The sequence below is a fragment of the Sander vitreus genome, chromosome 18 (assembly GCF_031162955.1).
Source record: "Sander vitreus isolate 19-12246 chromosome 18, sanVit1, whole genome shotgun sequence".
Taxonomy (NCBI): Eukaryota; Metazoa; Chordata; class Actinopteri; order Perciformes; family Percidae; genus Sander; species Sander vitreus.
In genome coordinates this window covers 19143924-19167063 of record NC_135872.1, presented here as the reverse complement: position 1 = coordinate 19167063, position 23140 = coordinate 19143924, and the positions used below count along the sequence as shown (strand labels likewise).

Here is a 23140-nt window from a genome sequence, read left to right as displayed (position 1 = left end):
CCTACAATATTGGACCTTTTCACAATATAATTTTTTTTTTAGGTTTTTCATAATCAAAATTATAACAAATACAGGCTTGAAATATCTCGCTTTGCATGTAATAAGTCTATATATTAGTTTTACCTTTTTATAAAAAGTACACTGGACCAATTACATTAACTACATGAAAACTTCACTGTTGCATGAAATGTCGTTTGCGTTTAGCTTACATCATATATCAGCTTTGCGACCAGGCCGTCTTTTTTTTCAAAAAACTTTATTATTCAAGTACAGCTACATAACACATTGAAAACATTAAATTCATTCATACATACATACACGAAAAAGGGGCGCATGAAATTTACATTAAAGAGGTGTTAATTGTAAATGTTCAGAGTCCAAATGTTCAGTCGTTTTAAAGTTTCAAAATATAAGTTTCAGAATTGGTGAATATTCGGTTTTCTTTCAGATCATTTACATTTATGGATATCAAATTTTCAAATAAAATTAAAAGATTCAAAATGAAAACATGGCATTTATCCAAATAATTTCCTTCATAGTAAAAAATGCTACCAGGCTGTCTTGGTCAGTTCCAGCTGGAGTGAAGTAAGCAAAGAAAAATGACTGACTTGGATGTAGGCGGGGCTTGATGTGGATGTTTATGCGAATACCTTCTAGCCTGTTTCCATCATTTCTACTCCCGAAGGATTGCCAGGTAACAAAAGCAGCAGACAGTGACTCTGGTAAAAGCTGAGGATTTTGATAGTTTTCTCTCTTCCTGTATCATACAGGAAAAAAAAAATCCCCAAATTTCAAAGCACTGTTAGCAGTGGATTACAAGTCAAAGGTCTCTCTGATAATCAGCTGTTTTGGATTGTCTGTCTGTTAACAAGCGGCAGGCATTTTGTCTAGACACATCTCCTGGACCAGCATTAGGCACCTAGACTGGCTAATTAAGCTTAGAGGTGCCGTAGGTGTCTGTTGAACAACCGTGGGCTGATAATCATCTTTTATCAGAGATCGGTCACACAGAATCAAAGCCAATCAGATATGGAGGCTAGTTCCGCATGGGGTCTTGATTTCTCCCATCATGTGTGTCATTAACACCGTGGTATCTTGAAATTGCCTGTTGAATATTGTTAAATATCTGATCTCTTGTTTAAACATTTGGTAATCCTTTGTTGGCAGATCAGTGAGGCACACAGATGCCATACCAAATGGGGCGTTATGTGAGGGCGGTAGGTGGCTGCTAGGTTGGTAGCTGGCGTGGCCCGGCCTGGCAGATGGTCTGGGGATGTCGGGACAGCAGGCTTTCTGTGTCACGGCAAAGCTAATGATGGCAAAAGGCTAAATGATGACTACAGACAGAGGATAAATCACAATTATCGCTGCACGATGCTTCCAGAGGATCCTCAAATGTTTGCAGAGGGATTTGGAGGCCCAATTAAGGCTGTTTATTCACAGAATTATGTCACCCTGTAAATTTTGCTCTCCAATGCGCAGAAGAGTGTGTGAACTGGCTTGACAGTACAACATACCTTGCTGTCTGAAGCACATACCTCCTGACCTCCTCGCTGGCTTAAGATGTTCTCATGTAATAGCTCTGTAGTGATTTCACAGAAAAATAATGAGCTTTGAAGTGAGGAACATTCTGTTTCCCTCAAGATCTGCCATGGCAGTACACTTTACTGTCGATTATACCTGTGGATTTGTCCTATGAGTATCACCGTAATGGCAGGCATGAATGCCTCATAAGTGTAACATTGATTTTGTGAAGCCACTTTAAGATTTAATTCAAGCTTGAGCACTGCAATGCTTGAAAGTTCAAATGATATCATGGGTCAGAAGTGTGTGTTTGAATTGACAAATATTTTACATTTTCAAAGAATGTAGTTGAGGTCTAATTTATTAATTTCATCCTCACCCTTTGCCTCCTGATCTAACAACAGGGGAGAGGGACTGCTCCATATCTCACTACAGTCCTGTATTCGCAAAGCCACCCCACTTTTGAGCTAGATTTAAATTCCTTTCGTCACATCATGATAGACAAAAAACACAATACGGAAGACAAAAACTACTTAAATATTGCATAACTCCTGTGTGTCATTCATATGAGCCTAACAAATCAGGGCAAAGCTAGGACAAAGTCTCTGGGATGATTAAAGCCAGGTCTTTGTGTACGTCTCCATCAGCAGAAAGACGAAGCACAGCCCCTTCTCTTCACCTTCACTATTACTTTATACAGCATGTCGAGTACTTCTGATGCTACACAGCACTCCCCCTTAGTCCTGCAGGAATGTCCCCCAATAAACCCAATTGGTTCTGGTCAGAATTATTAAAGATGTCATTGGGGCTGGAGTCTGTGTAGTGTCCTCTACACAGCAAGGAGGGCAGTATATTGGAGGTTTTTGTGAAGAAGACATGAAGCCAGGGTGTAAGTAAAAGATGGAAAGAATGGAAACAGCTAGAGGGAGAGGACATATGCTGCATCCTTACAGCAGCAGCAGTGGTAGAGCATCTACAGCCCGAAGGCTGCACTATGCCAACAGGGACTCGTATAAATTATTTACTCTTGGACCCATTGTGGACATTTCCCCTGCGGGGCCTCTCTCTCTCTCTGTATGGGTCTCCTGGCTCTTTGAGGGCCTGAGCAGGGTGCCAGAGGGAGGACTGAAGGCTGGAAATGGCCCCTTTTTTTAAACACACAGCCTTATGTACTGTGAGTCTTTGCAGGCCACTTTGAGGGAACAAGGTTGATTTTGATTGAAGAGCGTAAAGAGGGGGGGGGGTGTTTGTCACGTTGCTATAAGAAAAATCCTGCACTGTGTTTTGCTGCTAGCTGGCAATACAAGCCACTGTTGTAGCTATGTCATTTGTTAATTCAGAGTTACATTTCTAGGGAATTAGTTATGGTGTATTTGTCTACTTTCTGCATGTGCAATTACGAATTATTCTGATAATTGGATACTTTATTGATCTCTCCTCCACAGAGAAGTAAGAGTTCATGGTCACATACAGCAGGTGGGAATTCAGTGTCTAGCTCCAGGGAGCATCAAAAATGTGGATGCAGGTTCCACTAGTCTCGCAACTGTTTCTGCTCTAATTTGGTCTATTTTTGCACTAAACATGTTTATTAGTCTTTGTGTGGGTGCCTTCACATGCCTGTGTCGCTTCCACGTGTGCATGTACTCTCTCAGCATTTCCATAAGTCTGCCCGCACTAAATTAAAGCTTTTGAATGACTTCAGGATAATTACTGTAGTTATGTACCTGGCAGTTTCTGGTGCCCGGGAGCTGTTTTTAGAGCCACCCCTAAAAGACTGCCACTTGATGGACAGCTTGAACAGAATGGGGTTCATCCACCTCACGAATGAGTCACAGAGTGTGGGTGACCAGAATACCTGAGCTACGCTGAGATAGAAGAAGTACTTTTAAGTAGCATGGGGGGAAAAGCAAGCAGAATTACAAACTTGGAGTCAAATTGGAGCATCCACATTTTTGATGCATCAACAATTACTACTAATTACTTTAAATGAAATGGTATTAAATGGGCATTTTTTCATTAGTTCATTTAACCTGGTGTTTACCTTTGGATCATTTATTCCCTCATACCCTGAACTTAACAGATCAAGATGTTACCTTCCCTTTCTATCTAATCCATTTAGCTACTTGAAATGTTTCTTGATGTCGATACCATCACGCTCCAAAGCGTTCAAAAATCTGTGAGCCTCTTTGACATTTGCCTGTTTGTAAAATTCTCAGCTTCGTTTTTGGCAGTCTATCGTTTATTACACAACACACTTGCTCATGCTTTACTAAATTCTTCATCCAAGTGAACTGCGTGTTTAAGTTGATTAGCAGCTCAGCTATTTGTCTTGTGTGCCACCAAAGTTCCCAGTTTTGTTCGCTGCTCGCTCTAATGAGAAGTGCTGAGCTGGTGAGTCACAGCGGTTGATTATTCTTCTCCTGCTGGAGTTCATGTGGTGTATCTGAGGTCAACCAACTCCTGTCTGTGCCTCTGCCTTCCTGTCTGGCCAATGTGAGCTCAGCCAGCCAGAGGAAGAAGGAATGCCAGGTAGACTGCTTCCACCTCATCAAACCTCGCCCCTTGCCCCTTCTGACTCTCCGTCTTTCCGTCACAATGATTCACACAGCGTGAATCGTCCTTTCGCCTCTTTTTTTGTGTCCTCTCTCCCACTCCTTCAAACTGTCTCTCCTCGGACACCGACCTGCTCTTACAAGCTCTTAAGTACTTCAAGTAGTGAACACATGCATGTATGAACAAATGTAAAATGTACAACCTCAATTTGCTACTGAATAACGTGTGCCCTTGTAACAGATTGTTATGCAGGTTACATTCCCCAGAATTGACGTGAAAAGGGACTCTCAGGACAGAGATGTGGCTAGTCTCCTCTGTATAATTATCCTCATGTCCTGCCCTCCAAGCTTTTGTGTTCCCTCTTAATCCATGTGCGCAGTCTCTTTCCCTTCAGGTCTGTTATTCCCAATGTTTACTCAGGCATCTGCTACAAAAGTCTGTTTTGGGCCATTACTGGCAGTATAATCTTGTATTCTCTCGTGTCTCGTCCAGGCGTTGTGATTTTATTTCCACGAATGTGTATGTAAAGACTCAAACAGCTGTTAAAGAACCTATTTAAACATCATCCTTGAAGTTTAGTGCAAAACATCTTCTTTCTTTATGGCTGCCACTTTTTGTATCTGTACCCACCATACGGCTTGAAAACTTGATAGTTAATTGTAAAATCTCTGATACAAGTGTTGTGAGTAAGTGTAGGATTGAAACCTGCATTCATTGATCAACAAGTAATGTTTTATACAGGCTTATAGTATCAGTTATGATCAGTAAAGAAACATATAACTTTCCTTTTTTTTTAGCTGTTATATATCTTATTAAGAGATGGTGGGGGAGTGTGTGTGTTGGGTGGTGGGTGTGATGGTATGAAGGAGATCTTCCTTTAATTGTTTCTCATCCAATATTTTTACTTAATTTCAGCCTTTCTTCGTGAGATTTATTGTCAAAAATAAATACATTTGAAGCCTGTGGTTCTGCTCCTCTTGCTCTGCATATTTGGAAAGCCTCATGTCTTTAAAGACCAGTACACATAAATGAGTCCATATGCAAAATAACAGTCTGTATTTATCCAACAGAAAAATATGAGAAGTCCTTGGCGGCACAGATAAAATATTAATTAGATTATGCTTCTCATGTTACCTTGGTGCCAGAGCAAAAGCAGATTTTTCAGCAAGATTGTCCAATTTCCTCCCCATTCCTGGACCATTTTTCTCTTTAAAGCCCTGCGGTCATCATGTGCAGTCGATAGAGATTCTTTTCTTATTTGTTTTTTTGAAAAGATTGCGGTCATGCTGACCGTAAAATGAAAAAACATTAGTTTAGCATGCTGCAATATCAGGAGTTATTTGAACAATGAACTGGTGTGAAATAAATGAAATGATATTACAGCCAATATGAAACGCAATTATGTTATTTAATTGATGAGATATTTTCTTGTAGGGGGTGCATACACAAACACAAAAGCAGACAGACACACGTATTCCAGCTCAGGAGATGAGTTATTGAAAGAATGTGGTGGAGGAAACGTCAGAAGTAGTGAGGGCTCCTCTGTGGCCGATTCTCTGTGACAGTGTCTGTCGGGTGACTGTAAAATCCAGATGATTTAGTTATCGAGGGGGCTGTGATTTGCACTCAAATGCTGTCAAGCATTCTTTATGTTTCCGATGAAGTGTGTGAAATGTGTTTCTCCTCAATGACACAGCAGCCTGAATGAGATGTCAAGAGTTTTTATATGCGTGGTGGCAGACTAAATTAGGAGTTTCTGCCATTTTCTGGCCGAGGCTGCAGTCACAGCTGTCAACAGCTGTCAGACATCAGCAGTTTTATTCCACTTAACACTGTGATAGTGGGCAGGTGACTTTTGTCATCCTTTCAAAGTCCTTCAAAATCTGTTCCTGTGTGGGTGGATGATTAAATCAACTGCTTAGAACTCAATATCACATTCAAAGAAAACCATTTACTGTCATCTGATCAGTAAGCGGAATTACTGTAATAAGTTTGTGCAGTCCTTGGTTAGATTATTGATGATAAAATGAAATATACAATGGTTGTATAACTGCTCTTTAAAAAAAAAAAAAAAAAAATCACTTTCTCCTTAGTGTGTGATGCTCAGCTCCACTGTGCGTCATAAGATGATTAGCATTGGGTGTGAATCTTATGCCACTTCCCCAAGACATAAAAACGGGTGCCTGTCACCACAAGTTATTGCTGATGTGCTGGCATTTTGGAAATTGCGTGATATGTGCTCTCCGTCTCCCCTCAGTCCACCCCTCCGTCTCTCGTTTCATGTCTCGCTGCTTCGGGGTTAATGAACTGCCCCTATTGAAAAACTGGAGCGATGGATTGTCAAGTCCGTATGAGCTTCTAACCTTCTCCCATGCGTTTTCTCAACCTAGGCCGTGATGCATGAGCGCCAACGACACATCGCCACTGGCAGATGTAGAGTGCTAATGATGATCTTAAGCTTTTTTACTCTAATTCACTTCTTAACCATTAAACCCCTCAATCAAACACATGCGATATAAAGAGAAAATATTAAGCTGAGGAGGGTTTATAGTTTAAATCATTACGTTTTCCCACTTATACACCAGCCTTGTTCTAGCTACCCTGCATCCTTGAACTCCCAAACTCTGTTTACTGATGCCTCATTGATGGGCAGTAGCCAATACAGCTGCATTACAAGCAAGAGAGTCAGATGGCTTAAAGGAAAGTAAGTATCATTTTAAGTAATCAACATCATTTTGGCACTCTCAACCCGAAGCAAACCCTTTTCCCATTTTTGAGAAGGTCTTTTTTGGCTTACAACTGCAGGGGCACACACACACACACACACACACACACACACACACACACACACACACACACACACAAAGCCAAATGTGTGCACACTTGGTTCCATACTCAGTGATGCATAACCTGACAGCTGACTGATGAAGCACTGACCTTTTACTCCTGGCCTTGTGGGCCATTCTCCGCCTCATGAAACTGTGGTGGTCTGCATCTACTGACACTTTAGTGCTCAAATGAATTATGAGCATGTGGGAGAATAACAAAAAGCAGCAGGCAGTGAGCCTTACAGATGAGAGGATGAGAGCAGGATCCCCAGAATCAAAGACTGCCTCCTGATCCCTCTCTGATTACCCTCGCACCTTCCATCTTCTGTTCTCATTCACGTTCTCTGGTCGTTTTTACAATGCAGTTGTTTGTGAGAGGTTTATCCGCGGCTTATCCTCAGTCTGTATACACTGCATTGCATAGTGGCCGAGTTTCACCCCAAGCTAGAAAAACTAGTAAGGCAGTTTCCAAGCTGAGGAAGTTTATAATATGAAACTGCAGAGCTGTAATGGAAGCAGACAGCTCTACCATCCTCATATGAAAGGCTGCTGCTATTGAGGCTGAATCAAACAGGCTGCTTGATCAGCAGAAAAGCTTTAAAGCTGAACTAGATGGTGTCCCCCTGTAGCAGAAATGCTACATACTGTAGTTCCCCACTGTGAGGGTGTGACGTGTAAGATTCTTTTTTTTTGTCTCTTTGTTTGTGTGTGTGTGTGTGTGTGTGTGTGTGTGTGTGTGTGTGTGTGTGTTCGTGCGTGCGTGTGACAATTTCACTTGCCTAATATTTTTCACTGAAATCCTATGATTTCTGCACTGAGCATTTTTTGTCTTCATCTTTTTACCTGCTTATTGACCATTCTGAAGAAAGTTGTTTTATAAATGTATTTGATACGATGTATATATGGTTAAGGATGCTTGAAGAATGAGATGTCTACATTTTTGTGACTGTGTGCGCGCGTGCATGCGTGCGGATGATTAGCAATCTCTTTTGCGGGAAACAGCTTTAGCTTGGCAAGAAAAACGGGGCTCTTCCTTGTAATAGGATCAGTGTTTCAATGCTTTCTGTCTGTGTAAGTTGTGATGTGGCTAATGTTTAAAACATGCTCTGCAGATGCAGCGTGACCCTCTTAAATAAATGACTGCATCGCGAGGAGAGGGAGTCGTTTTAGGATTAGCTTTGCTGCGGGTGAAATGCTCTGTAGACTCACTGACTCATACTGGCTGATAAACAAGGAAGCATATGTAACACACAAAATACACACTCGAACCAACACAAAAATGGCATTAAGGTAATTGACTTAAGGCGAATCATCATCCAGCCACTGCTACACATCTATTTCCACACATGGGTGCGTAAAAGGAATTTGAAAAATGAGAAAAAAAGAGAAAACCTGCGTCTGCACAGTATTTGTGTGGCAGAATGAGCACATCACCCCCAGCTTGATATCCCATAATTTCCTTCCAAATGCCTGAGGCTCTTTACTGGCCCCACCAGCAGCATCTTGCCGCTCTGGTAGTTAACAAGGCTAGCCAGCAGCGGGAGAATGCCCTGCTCAACCTGCAGTGCTTCTCCACAGTGTCACAGCTCCACAAGTTAAGATGCGCGCCTCTGAATACTGATGTGAAGTCATTTATAACTTTCGAGCCCTCCCGCTCATGAGAGGTTATGTTTATCTCTACTTGTGCTTCTTTGGGGTTAAGAAGGCCATAATTGTTTTTTTTGTTAGATGAAGGGATTAGCAATTCACGAGGCGTGTGTAAAAGTGTGAGGTCACATGAGGTGATACACAGCAGATGATGATAGTATCGGACTGTTTACACGAGGTTCCAAAATGCTACATGCAACTTATAAACATTATACAACAGTTCATATTTGCATCCAACTAAATCTTAAAGCCCTGAAATCATGTCTTAAGCTCCATGCTTTCTAAACATCCTTTCAGTTTAACAACTGCAGATGCTTAAAAAAATGTACTGTGAACTGCTACAAACTGCACAGCCTGGCGGGGTCAACTAAAGTGCAGGCATCCTCAAGATGCCAACCAGAATGTTTTTTTTTCTTTTAACACACTACTCTGTGAACTGTATGTCTTGTGAGAGTTGGTGCATTAAAGTGCTCATATTATGCTCATTTTCAGGTTCATAATTGTATTTAGAGGTTGTACCAGAATAGGTTTATGTGGTTTCATTTTCAGAAAACACCATATGTTAGTTGTACTGCACATTGCTGCGGCTCCTCTTTTCACCCTGTGTGTTGAGCTCTCTGTTTTAGCTACAGAGTGAGACATCTCACTTCTGTACCATCTTTGTTGGGAGTCGCACATGCGCAGTAAGTACTGCTAGCTAGTCCGTTGCAGAGTATGAGGGAGTGCCACGCTAGCAGCTAGGCGAGCATTATAACGTGTGTTACAAAGTGACGCACGTTCGTCACGGAAGTAAAGGCTGGACTACAACAGAGCTGTTTGGAGCAGTTTGTGAACAGTGTTTTCTGTTGGAGATGGTAAGTCCCTTTGGGGTGGACTTTGGGCTTTTACTTTGTAAACCTATAACGTGCACAAAAAGATATATTACACAATAAAGGAAAGGGCAAAAGCCAAAAAGCACAATATGAGCATTATAAAGAAACCGTAGCATCAATTTGTACACCAGCAGCACCTTCCTGGAACGAGGCACTGTTGACTTATTAAAGCAGCTATCCTTGACACATAATCAATTATTTCAACCGCCACCATATTTAAAAACAAAAAAATGAAATATTACCACTTCTACTTGTCCAGAATGAGAATCGCAGCGCTTCCTTTGTGAAGCTGCTTGTTTTAAAGGGAATCTCTGTGGGGTTGACTTAAAGCTATAGTGCGTAATTCTGTCGCCCCCATGAGGAATTCTAAGTAATGACAACAGCACTGTCGGCGCGTCCACATGATACAGCCTTCCGTGATTGCGCACCACCCCCCACCCCTCCTCCACGCAGTTGCTAGTAGCCAAGGAGGACACGGAGGATTAAAAAAACATGATGGATTCTTCAGAAGAGGTAATTATCTTTGATTTGCTCGATTTTCTGCGCGTGAAAGACGCCGGACGACACAATCTTCTGAACATAGCCATACTGAGAAATACAGAGAGAGTTGTGTGGAGCTGATAGTCTTAATTAGCTTTGTAGCAACTCATTTGGCAATGGCTTGAATGTAACGGACGTTCATTAATATCAAAAAGTCACTCACTAAAGCTTTACGTTTTTAATACGTAGCATCCCATCTGTGGTGCAGTACATTAAAGGACACATTGGGCAGTTTCATCATTAATCATTCATATTGACATGTCCTTTGATGTGATGTTTCTGTGCGTGTTTAAATGCACACACACGTGTGACAGTGTGTGCATGTGTGTGTCTGGATTTATTCCCACTTTACGTGCGTTTAATGCATGTGTACCAATCTGAATCCTTTTCCTTGTGCCCAACAGAGTGGGACCCAGTTTGAGTGCATGGCTGGTGACAGGTTGGGCCTCATGACAAACTAAGGCAGGAAGAGGAGGTCTGTGTATTTCCTCAGGCTGCATTTCCACCTGAATGCTAAGTGAATGAGAAGGGCTCCGGTACTGACACACTGCAGCTGCTAACATGCGTCATGTATGCCTGAATGAACACACACGAAACACATTCACACGCATACACTCTAGAAATATAAAATCAGTGGTCCAAAGACTGTGAGGCATCCTCTTGCTTCAACCACACCATCATCTTAAATCCCATCCAACCCCCACCCATAGCTTGTTTGGCTCTAAATCTCTTGTGGTGACTGGGACCTCAGGCATGCCTCCAATGGCTCCCACAATGCACCAGCACAAATTACATTTCACTCACATGACTAAGTCCACTCCTCTCCTCTTCTGTTCTTCTCTTTTCATGGCTTCACTTCTATTTCTCTTCATTCCTCCTCCTCCTCCTCCTCCTGCAGGGTCCGCCTCCCTGACATTAGCTCGTTTTTCTCCTTCTCCAACATAACTGCTGATGTTTCTCAAGTTGATGTGCTGTGAGTGCCTGCAGCTCCCTTCCAGATCAGCCCTGCGCTGACTGCGTACAAGGAGATGAGCTGTATGTTCAGCTAATGGCTACAAGTAGCATCGCTCAAAACAGTATCAAATTGTATTGACGTTCAAGCACTGTAAAGAATGAAATATGCATCTTACTGTTGTCTCGTCTGTTCTCAGAAGGCTTTCATCTTTGGCAGTCTGCCAAAGGGTTCTTGAGCATTGTGTGTTTTAGCAAATTGAAAGTGGCTTTTTATGCTTTGATTGAAGGGGCTGGAGGCATTCAGACTACGTTAGTGGAAAGTGATGGATCCCCATTCAAATCAGCACTTAGTGTTCAATTGATTGGTGGTCAAGCCCAGGGTCATGTCACTCTAACCTTATGTGCAAATCATACAAAACTGGAATCCTGTCATTTTTGCAATGTGCAGTATGTAGAATGAGTTTCACGTCCTCGTCTCTTCTGGAAATTATAGAAAGTATATCTCCATACAGTCACACACTGTAAAACTTGACTGTGAGAAGCAGACAGACAGACAGGCTGTCAGTGGGGAGCGATTCTTCAATAGGGAAAATATATTGCCTCAGAAAAGTTCAGCATGATAACAATGGGCGCCACTAAGCCGCACAATTTGATTAGGGGGCGTGAGGGACATGTAGGAGACATTTATCAGCGTGACACAGGACACAATATTCTTTGTTTGATTGGTTAAATTAGTTGGAGCTCATTTGCTTTCACTGCAAAATCCCTTACAGGGCTTTTTTTGTTGTGTTAATTAAGCCGAAGCAACCATTTTGTATGCTGCTTGTGTATTGGGGCAGCAAAGGAGAGAAAAAGATCATTGTTATTCCTCTCTTGTACCTCAGAGGCATTGTAGATTGCTTTTTAATATGATTCACGCCAAAGATGAGCTGCTTAAATGTATATTTGCTAAAATTAGTTTGGTTTCATTTTCCTCAGACAGTTGCCTCTGCTCAATACAAATTCTTTTTTTTTTCTTTCGTTTTTCTCTGTGTGAACTGAACTGTTGCCAGCGTCCAGTGTTTTGTCACAAGAGACAACAGACGTCGTACAACTGACTCATTCAGCCTGCTGAATTTGTTAGAGACGATGAAGGTTGTGGGGAATTCTTCTGAAATCTGAAAATTGCATTGCTCACGGTGGAGATGATTTCCTCTCAGGAATTAGCTGTATTTGTGAAGACATTTGTTAAAACTTATCTGAGCAAAAACAGCATCTCTCATGGCATTTCCTCAGCTATAAGTGAATCCACTGATTATGCCTGGTCATGAGGCACTGCTGTGCATTGGCTGCTCTTCTTAGTATCATTTCCCACAGTTAAACTTGAAATGTGACCAGGCGGGAGGATGTTTCCCATACCAAAAAAAAGGTTTGCAAACCATTAAGCTCTCAGGATTTAGAGAGTTGTCGTGGGGTCATAGATAGTACAATAAATAACACCATCCATCCCCTGCAGATATTTTGTGAACGTCTGTGCTTTGAAACAGTAAAAGTCTATATATTGTACCAGTAAGTTCACCAGTGTCATTATTTCTTCAGTATTATTACTTTAATGCCTCCAGCCCTTTTAGTTAGTTCACACTGGAAATGTCTCCTATGATAGTGCTGCTTAACCCTTGTTTGCTGCTTTTATAGCCTTTAATATGGAACCTGCGTGTCACACCGAGATCGTCTGGGGCTGCAGCGTCTCACCTCGCTCCTCATACCGTCTGCCTCAGACAGCTGACCTCTCATTAATCACATAAATCAGCTGCCAGACAAGGTGCACACTCCCAAATACAGGCAGGTCTTGTTTCAGTTTAGTGCATTCAGAGGGCGATTTGGGTTGTAAAGCAAGGTTAAACCACAAAACCATGACACAGAGCAGTACTGTCTCTCACTTTTTTTTTTTTTGCCCTGGCCTGTTTTTTGTTTTGCCTTTCCAATAATGGACGTTTTGTTTGTGCTGCGAGGTTTTGGATGCGGCTTTAGTTTAACTGTAGTGTATGAAAATACACTTTTCACGTGATGAATTTCGTTGGTTTGCTGAATTTGATAATGGCGATGCTTTTTGTCTCGCTTGTGTTTCATTATTCAGGATGCCAAGCTGCGTGAGCTACTGGATGTCAGCATGCTGGCGGGGAAGATGGAGAACAGGATGCTGACAGTAGTGAGCGGCCCTGACATGGTCAACATCACCTATCTGAACTTCATGGCCTTCCAGGAGGAGACGGCGAAGGTAAATATTTTGCACCAGAACAAAACAATTATAATGATAAGGCGTTCTATTCGTGTCTGTGGGATCCGTGTTAATGAAACATTTTCCTGAAATGACTGCGGTAAAGTTTTTCAACTGAATAAAGTTGAAGTTTAAACTGGGCGTTTAAGTGAATCACAATAAAGACAATAACTTTGCAGAAATTAAAGCTTAGCTGATTGTTCTAATGCCACAAATGTTCATTTAAATGAGGAAAAGGCCGTGTAACAATAACGTGATCCGTAACTTAACTTCCATATTTGTTATGTGATAATAAATAGGTGAGATTAAAGAACTATTTATTCTCTGTTAAGGTGGAGGTTTTTGATGAAGGCACCATTTCTCTGTTAGGTTGACCACATGTTTTCGGAATTCAAATGGACATTATCAGCATATCCACATCAGCATATCCAAACTAATGTTTGCATTAATTCCTAACACGTCAATAATAACAGACCACCCCATTTCAACCCTCAGCACTAGGGTTTGCATCTGACTCTGTATGTGTGTGTGTTTTATTTCCTGCAGGAATGGGCGGACGAGCTGTTCAACCTGGCATCTAATCTCTTTGTACAGAACATGTCCAGAGAGGCCTGCCTTGAGAAAATGTATGTCATCCACACACACACACACACACACACACACGCGTGCACGCGCACGTTACTCACACACAAACACTCACACAAGCAGTCGCACCAAAAATGTAAATCCCCAAGATAAATATGAAAATCAGGTCTGCTAGAAACAAAAAAATGTCAGTCATCACAAGTGTCATATCAGGTATTTACTGTAAATTTTGTGGGAAAAGCAAATTATGTGTCTTGTCTAAAAGAGACATATGATGGACTGTGCTCCAACTCTCCAACGATACACAATAATTGTTTACTTACATATGCATGCAAAAGCATATTTGTAACACGCTCATAACTGCGCAAAGTATGCAATAAAACATCATAAACCCTGCGGCACACATACAGACTCATTTATGCATACACCAGGGTACATGTGCACTGTACTGTACACTCTCACACACACACACACACACACACACACACACACACACACACACACACACACACACAGGAGGTTGCTTATCACAGCTCCACAATGCAGCCTGAGGGTTAGAGTTTAAAAGGTCAGGTAAAAACCTCACATCGATGGAGAGAGTAAGGAGAGAGAAAACAGACAGGAAGGAAGGAGGAGGATAAATAAAACAGCTGGAAATATGTTAAATTAGTTCATGAACACGCATGTGCATCTCAGTCCGCTTATTTGCTTCTCAGTGAGGGAGTGCATATGTGACAGCATGTACGTGTTTGGGTTTGCATCCATATGGTGCTGTAGCTTATATTTTTGTTGCATTGATGACATATTGACAGACCCGTGTCAGTAGATCCTTAAACCGGTCGAGTTGCTGACCTGCAAATTGAGGGGGTGTCACAATGTTAAAAATGAGTCACCATTTTTGTTGGCTCCAGCCTATTACATAAATCACCTGAGCCCTCATCACTGGCTCTTTGTCCAGTGAGACAGTTATCATCAATCGCCCTCACACCACCTCTGATCCTGTGTAATAACTGTTTCTTACGGCTAACAGCGCCGCGCTCGTATTGATCTGATTGAAATACACACATTGATCTATTGTTGACAGCTGATTTATGTGTGCAGTAAGTAAGTGCAGCAGAGTGAACCTAAATATGAATCTGCCATATTGTATTGAGAGAATATAACGGCCTGTGCTTGGTGACAACTCCCAGCTGTCTGATGTTTATCAGTAAACAGAAGCCATTAACTCGCACCCCTGAGGAGTCTAATTGACGTATGAGACAATAAAAGTGGCCATCGACCACATAGTACACACAGATTTGAATAGAATCGAATAGAACAGCTTCCACAGTCACGCTGGTTGCTCGCAGTTGTTGTTGTGCACTGCTTGCTTACAAATAAGACGATTCTTTGTCATACCACTACTACAGCGTGAGGAGACGTTGATGTTTGTCTGCATGTGGTTAATTCTCATCGCTAGCTCTTAATGCTGTGATAAAAAAAATGTTAGCGTATATAGGCAATGTTCCCAGCAACAGGAAATAAAACAGAACCCAGCATGTCTTTAAGTGGCTGCTTGCTACAAGATGTTGTTTTGAGATCAATGCCATAGGGCTGTGGCCACTCCTCCTTGGATTTTGTCGCCTTGTGCCTTATCAATGATTAGGGTTAGAACTGCACATTTTTACAATGGGATGACCCGTGACTCTGCTAGAAAACTTTACCAGTACTGAAGTTGCTTTGTACTTTAATGTTTTTCTTTTCATCCCATGACAACAAAGTAAGTGGTTGTGCAGAAATAAGTATCTGTATTACATTTGACCTCCTTTGTTCAGCATTACTTAGAAAGGGATAGTAGAGAGTCAGAAGGGAGAGAGAGTGAGACAGACAGAAAGAGAAAGTGGTGAGTAAAACAGAAAACAGAGACAGATGCAAGTAATCAGGTTTCCCTTCTTAATAAATAATACAGGCAGATGAGGGCATCAAGAAACACTAAACACCTTCTTTACTTACTCCAGTGACATCAACTGTTGTCAACTTACTCGCTTACTCTTACTTACTCAACTTTCTCTGCCAGCATTTTTCATTTCACGTGTTCCTCTTTTTTTTCTTCTTTTTTGGGAAAAAAAGCCAGTTTGTCCCTGTTAACCATTACAGCTATCTGGGACTTTGCCTGGGGCACCCGGCCTGCCCTATGAAGTGGACACTGTAATAGATATTAATTATTAGCCAGGAGCCACTTAAAGCCCAGCCTGTAATGGTTGTTGCTGCTAAGCTATTTTTAGCCCAGGCTGCGCTGCCTGTCTTGCTGCTGCATGGCTCTGTGCTGCCAACGCAAGACTTCCAGAGATTAGACACAATTCAAACCCGTCATGTAAACACAGCCAAAGAACTCAAAGTGTGCACAGAGAACTCTTCACATGCAGTCAACCGCTCGGTGTTATAGAGACACTAGTCTCGCTTTGCCAGACCTTCCTTCACAGCGCTGCAGAGGAGGGTCTGGCTAGTCCACACAGCATTCCGGGATGGGAAAAAAACGTGCTCTGGTTTATTCTTCTTCCGCCTATTTTCCCCTACTGGGGCATAGGCCGCCTACAAGGATTCTCCAGCCGTCTCAATCCTGAGCAAGCCTCTCCAGCTGTCCCCAAGTGTGACCTGTCCTCTTGACCTCACCGCCAGCTGTTTCTGGGTCGACCTATCTTCCTTTTCCCTTGGGGATTTCATGAAAGGGACTGTCTGGTGATATTGGAAGCCGGTTTGCGGAGGGTATGCCCTAACCATCTCCAGCGTCGTTGGTCTCTTCGTCTGCTGGCAGTGGGTTTGTGCGTTGCCAGAGTTCCTGGTTGCTGATGGTATCAGGCCAACGGATCTGGAGGATGCATCGCAGACATGTGTTGATAAATATCTGGATCTTTTCGGTGGTGGTGACGGTGGTCCTCCAAGTTTCGGCGCCGTAGAGAAGAACTGACTTCACATTGGTGTTGAAGACCCTGATCTTTGTTTTCATGGACAAGTCCCTTGAGCTCCATATATTCTTCAGTTGGAGAAAAGCTATCCTGGCCTTTCCGATCCTCGCCCTCACATCTGCGTCGGTTCCACCCTGTTTGTTGATGATGTTGCCCAGGTAGGTGAAATCGTCCGTGGCTCTGGTTTATTGGCATTTCTTTAAACCAATCACAATCGTCATGGGCGGACAGAGCCACGGTGCTGCTGCAAAAAAGCCTCAGGAAGGAACTTGTTTTGGTGGAACGTTCAAAAGTTGTTTTAGTCATGCAACAGAAAACTCAGATTGGACAGATAGTCTAGGTAGCTGTCTAGATTTACCCTGCAGAGATCTGAGGAGCAGTTAACCATAGTCCTCAAAAATCCACCGGAGTTTAAAATGCCAACACAAAGGAAGCAGAAGCTAACAGACATCCGGCCGAAAAGAGGGACATTCGGAGGAATTTATCCGGTGGCACTGGAGCAATCCCGGAAGTGAAACATCATGGATATAGACTATAGAGACACCAGTGTGCCTGTTTGACTTTGCTTACTTACTCATAGACAGACACGGAAAATGTCTATGTACATCAGTCACACATGTAAACTCAAGCACACACACACACACACACACACACACACACACACACACACACACACACACACACACACACACACACACACACACACAGAGAAATTACATTTCAGCAAGTACATTACTCAAATAGACAAACTGCTGATTTCATGTTGTGTGTGGTGTGTGTGCTCTGTCCAATGCAGATACACTCGGCTGAAGCTGCAGCTCAACCCTGAGGGGCGAATCCCCGTCAAGAAGTAAGTCTCTCTGACTCACCCTTCTCTTCCCTGCCACCTCTCTGTTCTTTCGGACCTATTTGCACCACCACCATGACTCACACTCTCATTCTGAATCACAGAGTCAGTTCCTGCCCTATCACTGGAAGCTTCTCATGCTTATACATCCCTTAGTACATTCATATGGATTTTTTATTTTTTATTTTATTTTGTATTTTTTATTTTATTGTCCATGCTATTCATGTGGATTTGCTTTTTTATCATCCTGTTTGTGATGTATGTGAATGTTGTGTGTGATGTCTTAAGCTACTGAACTTTTGGACCTTGAACTTCCCCTTGTGGATCAATAAAGTATCTATCTATCTATCTATCTATCTATCTATCTATCTTTTGATCAATGCGTAGCTTCCTCTGCCTTCTCTCGTTACTATGAGCATGTATACGCTTCAGTTTACACACATTCTCTGCATATTTGTGTGCATTTATTAGAATATGTTACCCGTCCCTTCTGTCGTCACAATACTCCCTTTTATTTTTCCCATTATTCTTCAGCTCTGTGTGTGTGTGTGTGTGTGTGTGTGTGTGTGTGTGTGTGTGTGTGTGTGTGTGTGTGTGTGTGGCATGACCCTGGAAAAGTCCCATTTATATCTGTCACTAACTTCAGCTCAACTTCCTTTTATGAATTTCACTTATCTGGGAGTTTGTCATTAGCGCATAGAAAATCCAACTCACTCCGCCTCCATTAGTCAAGTTGAACTTTCAGGCAGCCAACAGTGAACTTCTGCGATAACCTCCCTCAGAGCCGCAGAGGAAAACAGTGGGTGTCAACACAGAGAGGCAGAGAGACACTCCTTGCCGTTTAGGGAATTAACCTCCTAGCTGATAGGACATGTCAGCTTGACTGATGTCAGCTTGACTCTGCTCTCCCACTGAGCATACAGTACACGCTCATGGATCTGCGCAGGAATACCTCTTCATGTAATTAAAACAGGCTATGACCAACGGAAACAGAGCTAAACAGCTAGCAGCAGCTGTAACGACACTGGAGTTCATTGCAGTAAAACTCATTTAATGTGTACTAGTACAGTGCCCGTTCAAAATGTTTCTATTTGGAACGGGCCGATTGCTTGGCCTGTGGTATTGGTGCTTGAAGCTTTCTCCAGAACCATTCTACCCCAAAATTACTTACAGAAGGACCCCAAATCTCTTAGCAACCACACTGTATAGCCTACTACTGACTTACTGTGTACTCCTAATTCAGAGAAAAACATTGCACTACAGCATTTACCTGACAGACGTGGCAGATTCAGGATTTACTCACAAAATATCACAATTAAAATGTGGAGTAATCACAGACATTTGCCTTATGGACAGATGGCGGCGCGCCATGCACCACCCAATCCGGCCGAGCAATCAGCAAAAATCTCCATTAATCAACCACCAGAACCGGACCGAGTACAGAGACGGATTCGGCTCCGGACTGTGACTGTGTGTGCGCAGAGAGAGTAGAGAGAGAGAGAGGGGGGGGGGGAGGAAAAGGTAGAAATGCAATGTAGGTGCAATGCAAATAAAGAGAGTTCTTATTAAACTACATTTTAGTGTTGTCTTTTTCGTCAACGATATTGCATGTTGATATCGTGACAGTCATATCGTGACAGTCAGTGTTTAATGACGGCGGTGCTGTCTCGTCATATAGCCTCTCGGTAAGGAATTTAACACTTCAGCAGAGGTGTTAATTTCCAAACATGCTTAGTGGCTTGACGTTTAAACGTTAAAGTATGAATTTGATTTGTAGGGGTATTTTGCCGACAGTAATGTTATTAGTGGTATAAGTTAGCAGCTGCACACAACAACCAAACCCAGGGGGAGCATAGAGGGTGAGTGAGTGAGAAGGAAGAAGTGGTGAATTTACAGCTCACAGCAACTTAACTTGATATAGTGTCTATACGATCTAGTCTCAGCAAAAATGCATTTTGATAGATTTTCCTCTAAGCGAAAAGATCAGAGTGAATTTAAGCTGGGCTTTCATTGTGAAGGGTAGAAATCGTTTTTTTTATAGCAAAACCTTTTTTCCGTGGCCTTTTAGTTTTATTTACAGAGGAATATCGCTGTCCAAACTGCTCAAAATTTCAAAGTTCATTGGGTACCCAGAAAACCAATTTTAAAGTAGATTGGATGGACAGTTCATGAGATATTTTAAAGACACACACATACACACACACACACACACACACACACACACACACAGAGACTTCCCGATGTATTAGATAGATATACACTAGAATAAAACACAGGACAGTAGTCCAACCACGCAGAAACACTGTCTTTTTCTACACTCAAAATGACAAGGTCCAGTAAAAAAGAAATATCTAAAACCCATTGCAATATTTGAAAACTGTGGTGTCACAAAGCTGAAAACAGAGCTGTTTGTCTTAGCTCATGAAAACCCGATGTTTTGAAGATGCATGGTTTTCACAAGACAGCAGTCATACGATGGTCAGTTATATGTTGTGGAGTTGGAAACATTTTATCTGCATATGTTGTGTTTATTCACACAGACAAAAGCCTGTTTTGGTGAGACTGGTGATGTGATCATCTGTGTAAACATGTCTTTGTTAATATCGTCTTTATAAAGGATTACAAACATTATCACGTTTTATGTAGATATGGTGTTGCCATCTAGAGTTTAGACAGGGGGTTAGGGTTAGTCAATCAATTTAGTCTGTATTGTAATATTTACATTTTAATATAACAGTTAATTAAAGGGATAGTTCGGTGGGTTAGGGTTAGTTGTATGAGGTACTTATCCATAGTCAGTGTATTACCTACAGTAGATGGAGTAGTTTCCCCAGTTTGGAGAAGCAGGCAGGATTACCGACACGGACACGTGTGTATGTAATGCTGTGGTATGTAATGCTGTGGACAGGGGCAGGGGCAAAACCCATTTTATTGTGTGACTTTATTTTTTTTTTGAAGGGTTAGCAACTCCTGTGTTCTGCGAGGTAAAAATACTGTTTTTGTCAAATGAGTCTGGTGGCTTTGAAGAGAGTGATATAACGGCTTCAGAGCTGTCTGACGGCAAGGTAAAGCAGTCAAAATAGAAACATATATATATATATATATGGTATAATGAAATATAACTCAACAGCATCAGAAACTACAACTTTCCAAATGCATATTTATTAGAGTGCTGTTATACTAGACTGATTTGGTTTTATTTTTTCCCACATCGTCTCTTTTCAGTTTTTATGTTTTGTTATTCTGCATATATTAAAGTTTCAATTTTTATCTTGGCATTTCTTTGTCTCATTTTTATCTTGTAACATGTAATTTGTCCTGCAATTATGTGGTTGTATTCTCTTCTTTTTAGTTTCACTTTTTTCCTTCTATCCTTGTTACTGTTTGCTGCTGCTACAGCAGAGCTTTCTCGCAGGGTGTCCTTAATAAGTATCAATTAAAAACTGTGATGAATTCATCAGTTTGACACAGAGAATCAGAGTGAGAACTCCTCTGTATGTGTGGCATTTTCTGTGATTACTCATCAGGCTGTGTTTTTCTGTCACCCCGCAGTATCTTCAGGATGTTCTCAGCAGACAGGAAGCGAGTAGAGACAGCCCTGGAAAACTGTAACCTCCCTTCTGGCAGAGTGAGACCAAAATACTGAATCTCCCCCTTTATCATATCTTTGAACCAGCTCATGTCTCTGTCCCTCTTTCTCTGCCTCTCTTTCCTATCTTATACTCTAAGCTCTTTCATCATTTTCATCCATCCATCCATCCTTCCATCCATCCATCCACCCACCCACCCATTCATCAGTCTGTCCTCAGCTCATTTTCTATTCTCCTGAAACAGCAGCTGATTGCTGCTTTGCTCATTTGTTTGGAGTCTTATTTTCTGGCTGTCTGCATGACTTCCCACTCAGAACTGATTTAGCCTTGGTTGTAATGAAACAAATAGACCCAGTGGGAGCAATAGAGATGACAAAAGCTGTTTAATCTTTACCTCTCCCGGATATCACTAGAGAGAACCTGCCCCGTCATGCATTGGGGTGTAAACAGTCCCCCAAACACAGCAAACATTGTATTCCAGCAGTAGCAAGCAATTTGCATGTTTGAAAGTGAGAAAATGCTGAAACATATGCATATTGTAGCTGTAATGAATGGCTTTATAATACAAACAAAATGAACAAACACACACAAGAAATACAAACACACACACACACACACACACACACACACACACATATACATATATACACATACACAGAACAAGCTATGTATAATTAGCACAGGGAGAGCAGGGGGTAAGAACGTGTTGCTGTATGAAGGTCTGGTGGGATTTGCTGTTGTTCCAACGCTCAAGTAATTACAGCTAAACGGTAGTGCTGTTAATCCCTCAACACACACACACACACACACACACACACACACACACACACACACACATTCATAGACAAAAGCACAAACACAGCGTAGCTTCCACCAAAGTCTTTAGAATGGCTCATTGAGTTTTAGCAGGGCTTGACCTGCATCCCCCCGTCCCTTAGTGCATCCTTCCTCATCTTCTTTTCTCCAATTTGGTTCTACTCTGTTTCTTGCTGGCACAATGCTATTGCCTGCTGCTGAGCACACTGTGTCTTTATCAGACCTGTTTTGGCTCTGATAGCTATATAAGGAGCACTTGTGGCCACAGATGTTTTGTTTAAGTCTAGGTTCAAATTGCAGGCAGTCGTCTTTGTTTAAATAGTTGCATTTTAAATGTATATGCATGTACAGTAATCGCTTCCAGAGAGAGACTAGAGGTTGGGTTCAGCCATAGAACATCCCATAGCATGAAAGACAGATCTTGACTTGTGCACATAGAAAGATCCAACTTGTGCAGTTACAAGGGTTTGCTGAATTCAATATGAAACACTTGTACGCATAAATGTTCTTGAGTTCATGAGTCCCACTGTGTGAAAACTTCAGTTACGTATAAGCTGGGACGGTTTAGCACCCACACACTACATTGAAAATATAATTGTAGCAATACTAGTGGATCACTTCTGATACTAGATTTGTAGTTCTTCCACAGTGTCTGTACCCACGAGGCCACCCCTGTGATTTGTATGTACAGTACGTGTATGCGTAGACCATTTATGTGACCATGTTGCTGTCGTCTGCAGCAGAATGACTCCATCCCACAAGAGGATTTCAATCCAGAGGTCTACAACATGTTCCTGAGCAACATCTGCCCCCGATCTGAGCTGGACCACATCTTCTCTGACATGTAAGAACCATGTTTCCCTCAGTAGTATTTGCCTTTTTAAAAAGTCTTGTAAGGAAGTAATCAATAATCTTTTCAGCCTCCAAAGAATACGCTGATTCCCAGTTAAAAAGTTGTTTGAAAAACTTGAAACAATGTGAGAATGATTCATTTAATACCATTATTTTCACAGCCATCTGTTCCCCGTTTCAGACTGGAAGTTAGATAATGGCTGCAATCCCTGAAAAGGCAATATGGCTTTGCAGGCTTAAGACACCTGCTTTTACCCATTACAGTCATCATAAGCCGTTAATTAGTACAGATATTGTGTCATAATGGCCCTGGTTCTCCTCGAGCCTGGC

The 23140-nt window shown here is 41.9% G+C and overlaps 1 protein-coding gene across 4 annotated transcripts in view; it reads left to right on the top strand.

The window, feature by feature from the left end:
- Positions 1-23140, top strand: part of plcb1l (phospholipase C beta 1-like) — a 121153-nt gene that overhangs the window by 49786 nt on the left and 48227 nt on the right. For 3 of the 4 annotated variants that reach the window (XM_078274325.1, XM_078274327.1, XM_078274329.1), the window contains 5 exons: positions 13035-13175; positions 13722-13801; positions 17502-17555; positions 21105-21180; positions 22699-22802. In XM_078274325.1, the coding sequence (XP_078130451.1) occupies positions 13035-13175; positions 13722-13801; positions 17502-17555; positions 21105-21180; positions 22699-22802 (455 nt within the window). The remainder of the gene's footprint in view (positions 1-13034; positions 13176-13721; positions 13802-17501; positions 17556-21104; positions 21181-22698; positions 22803-23140) is intronic. The other variant, XM_078274326.1, reaches the window with a different exon arrangement.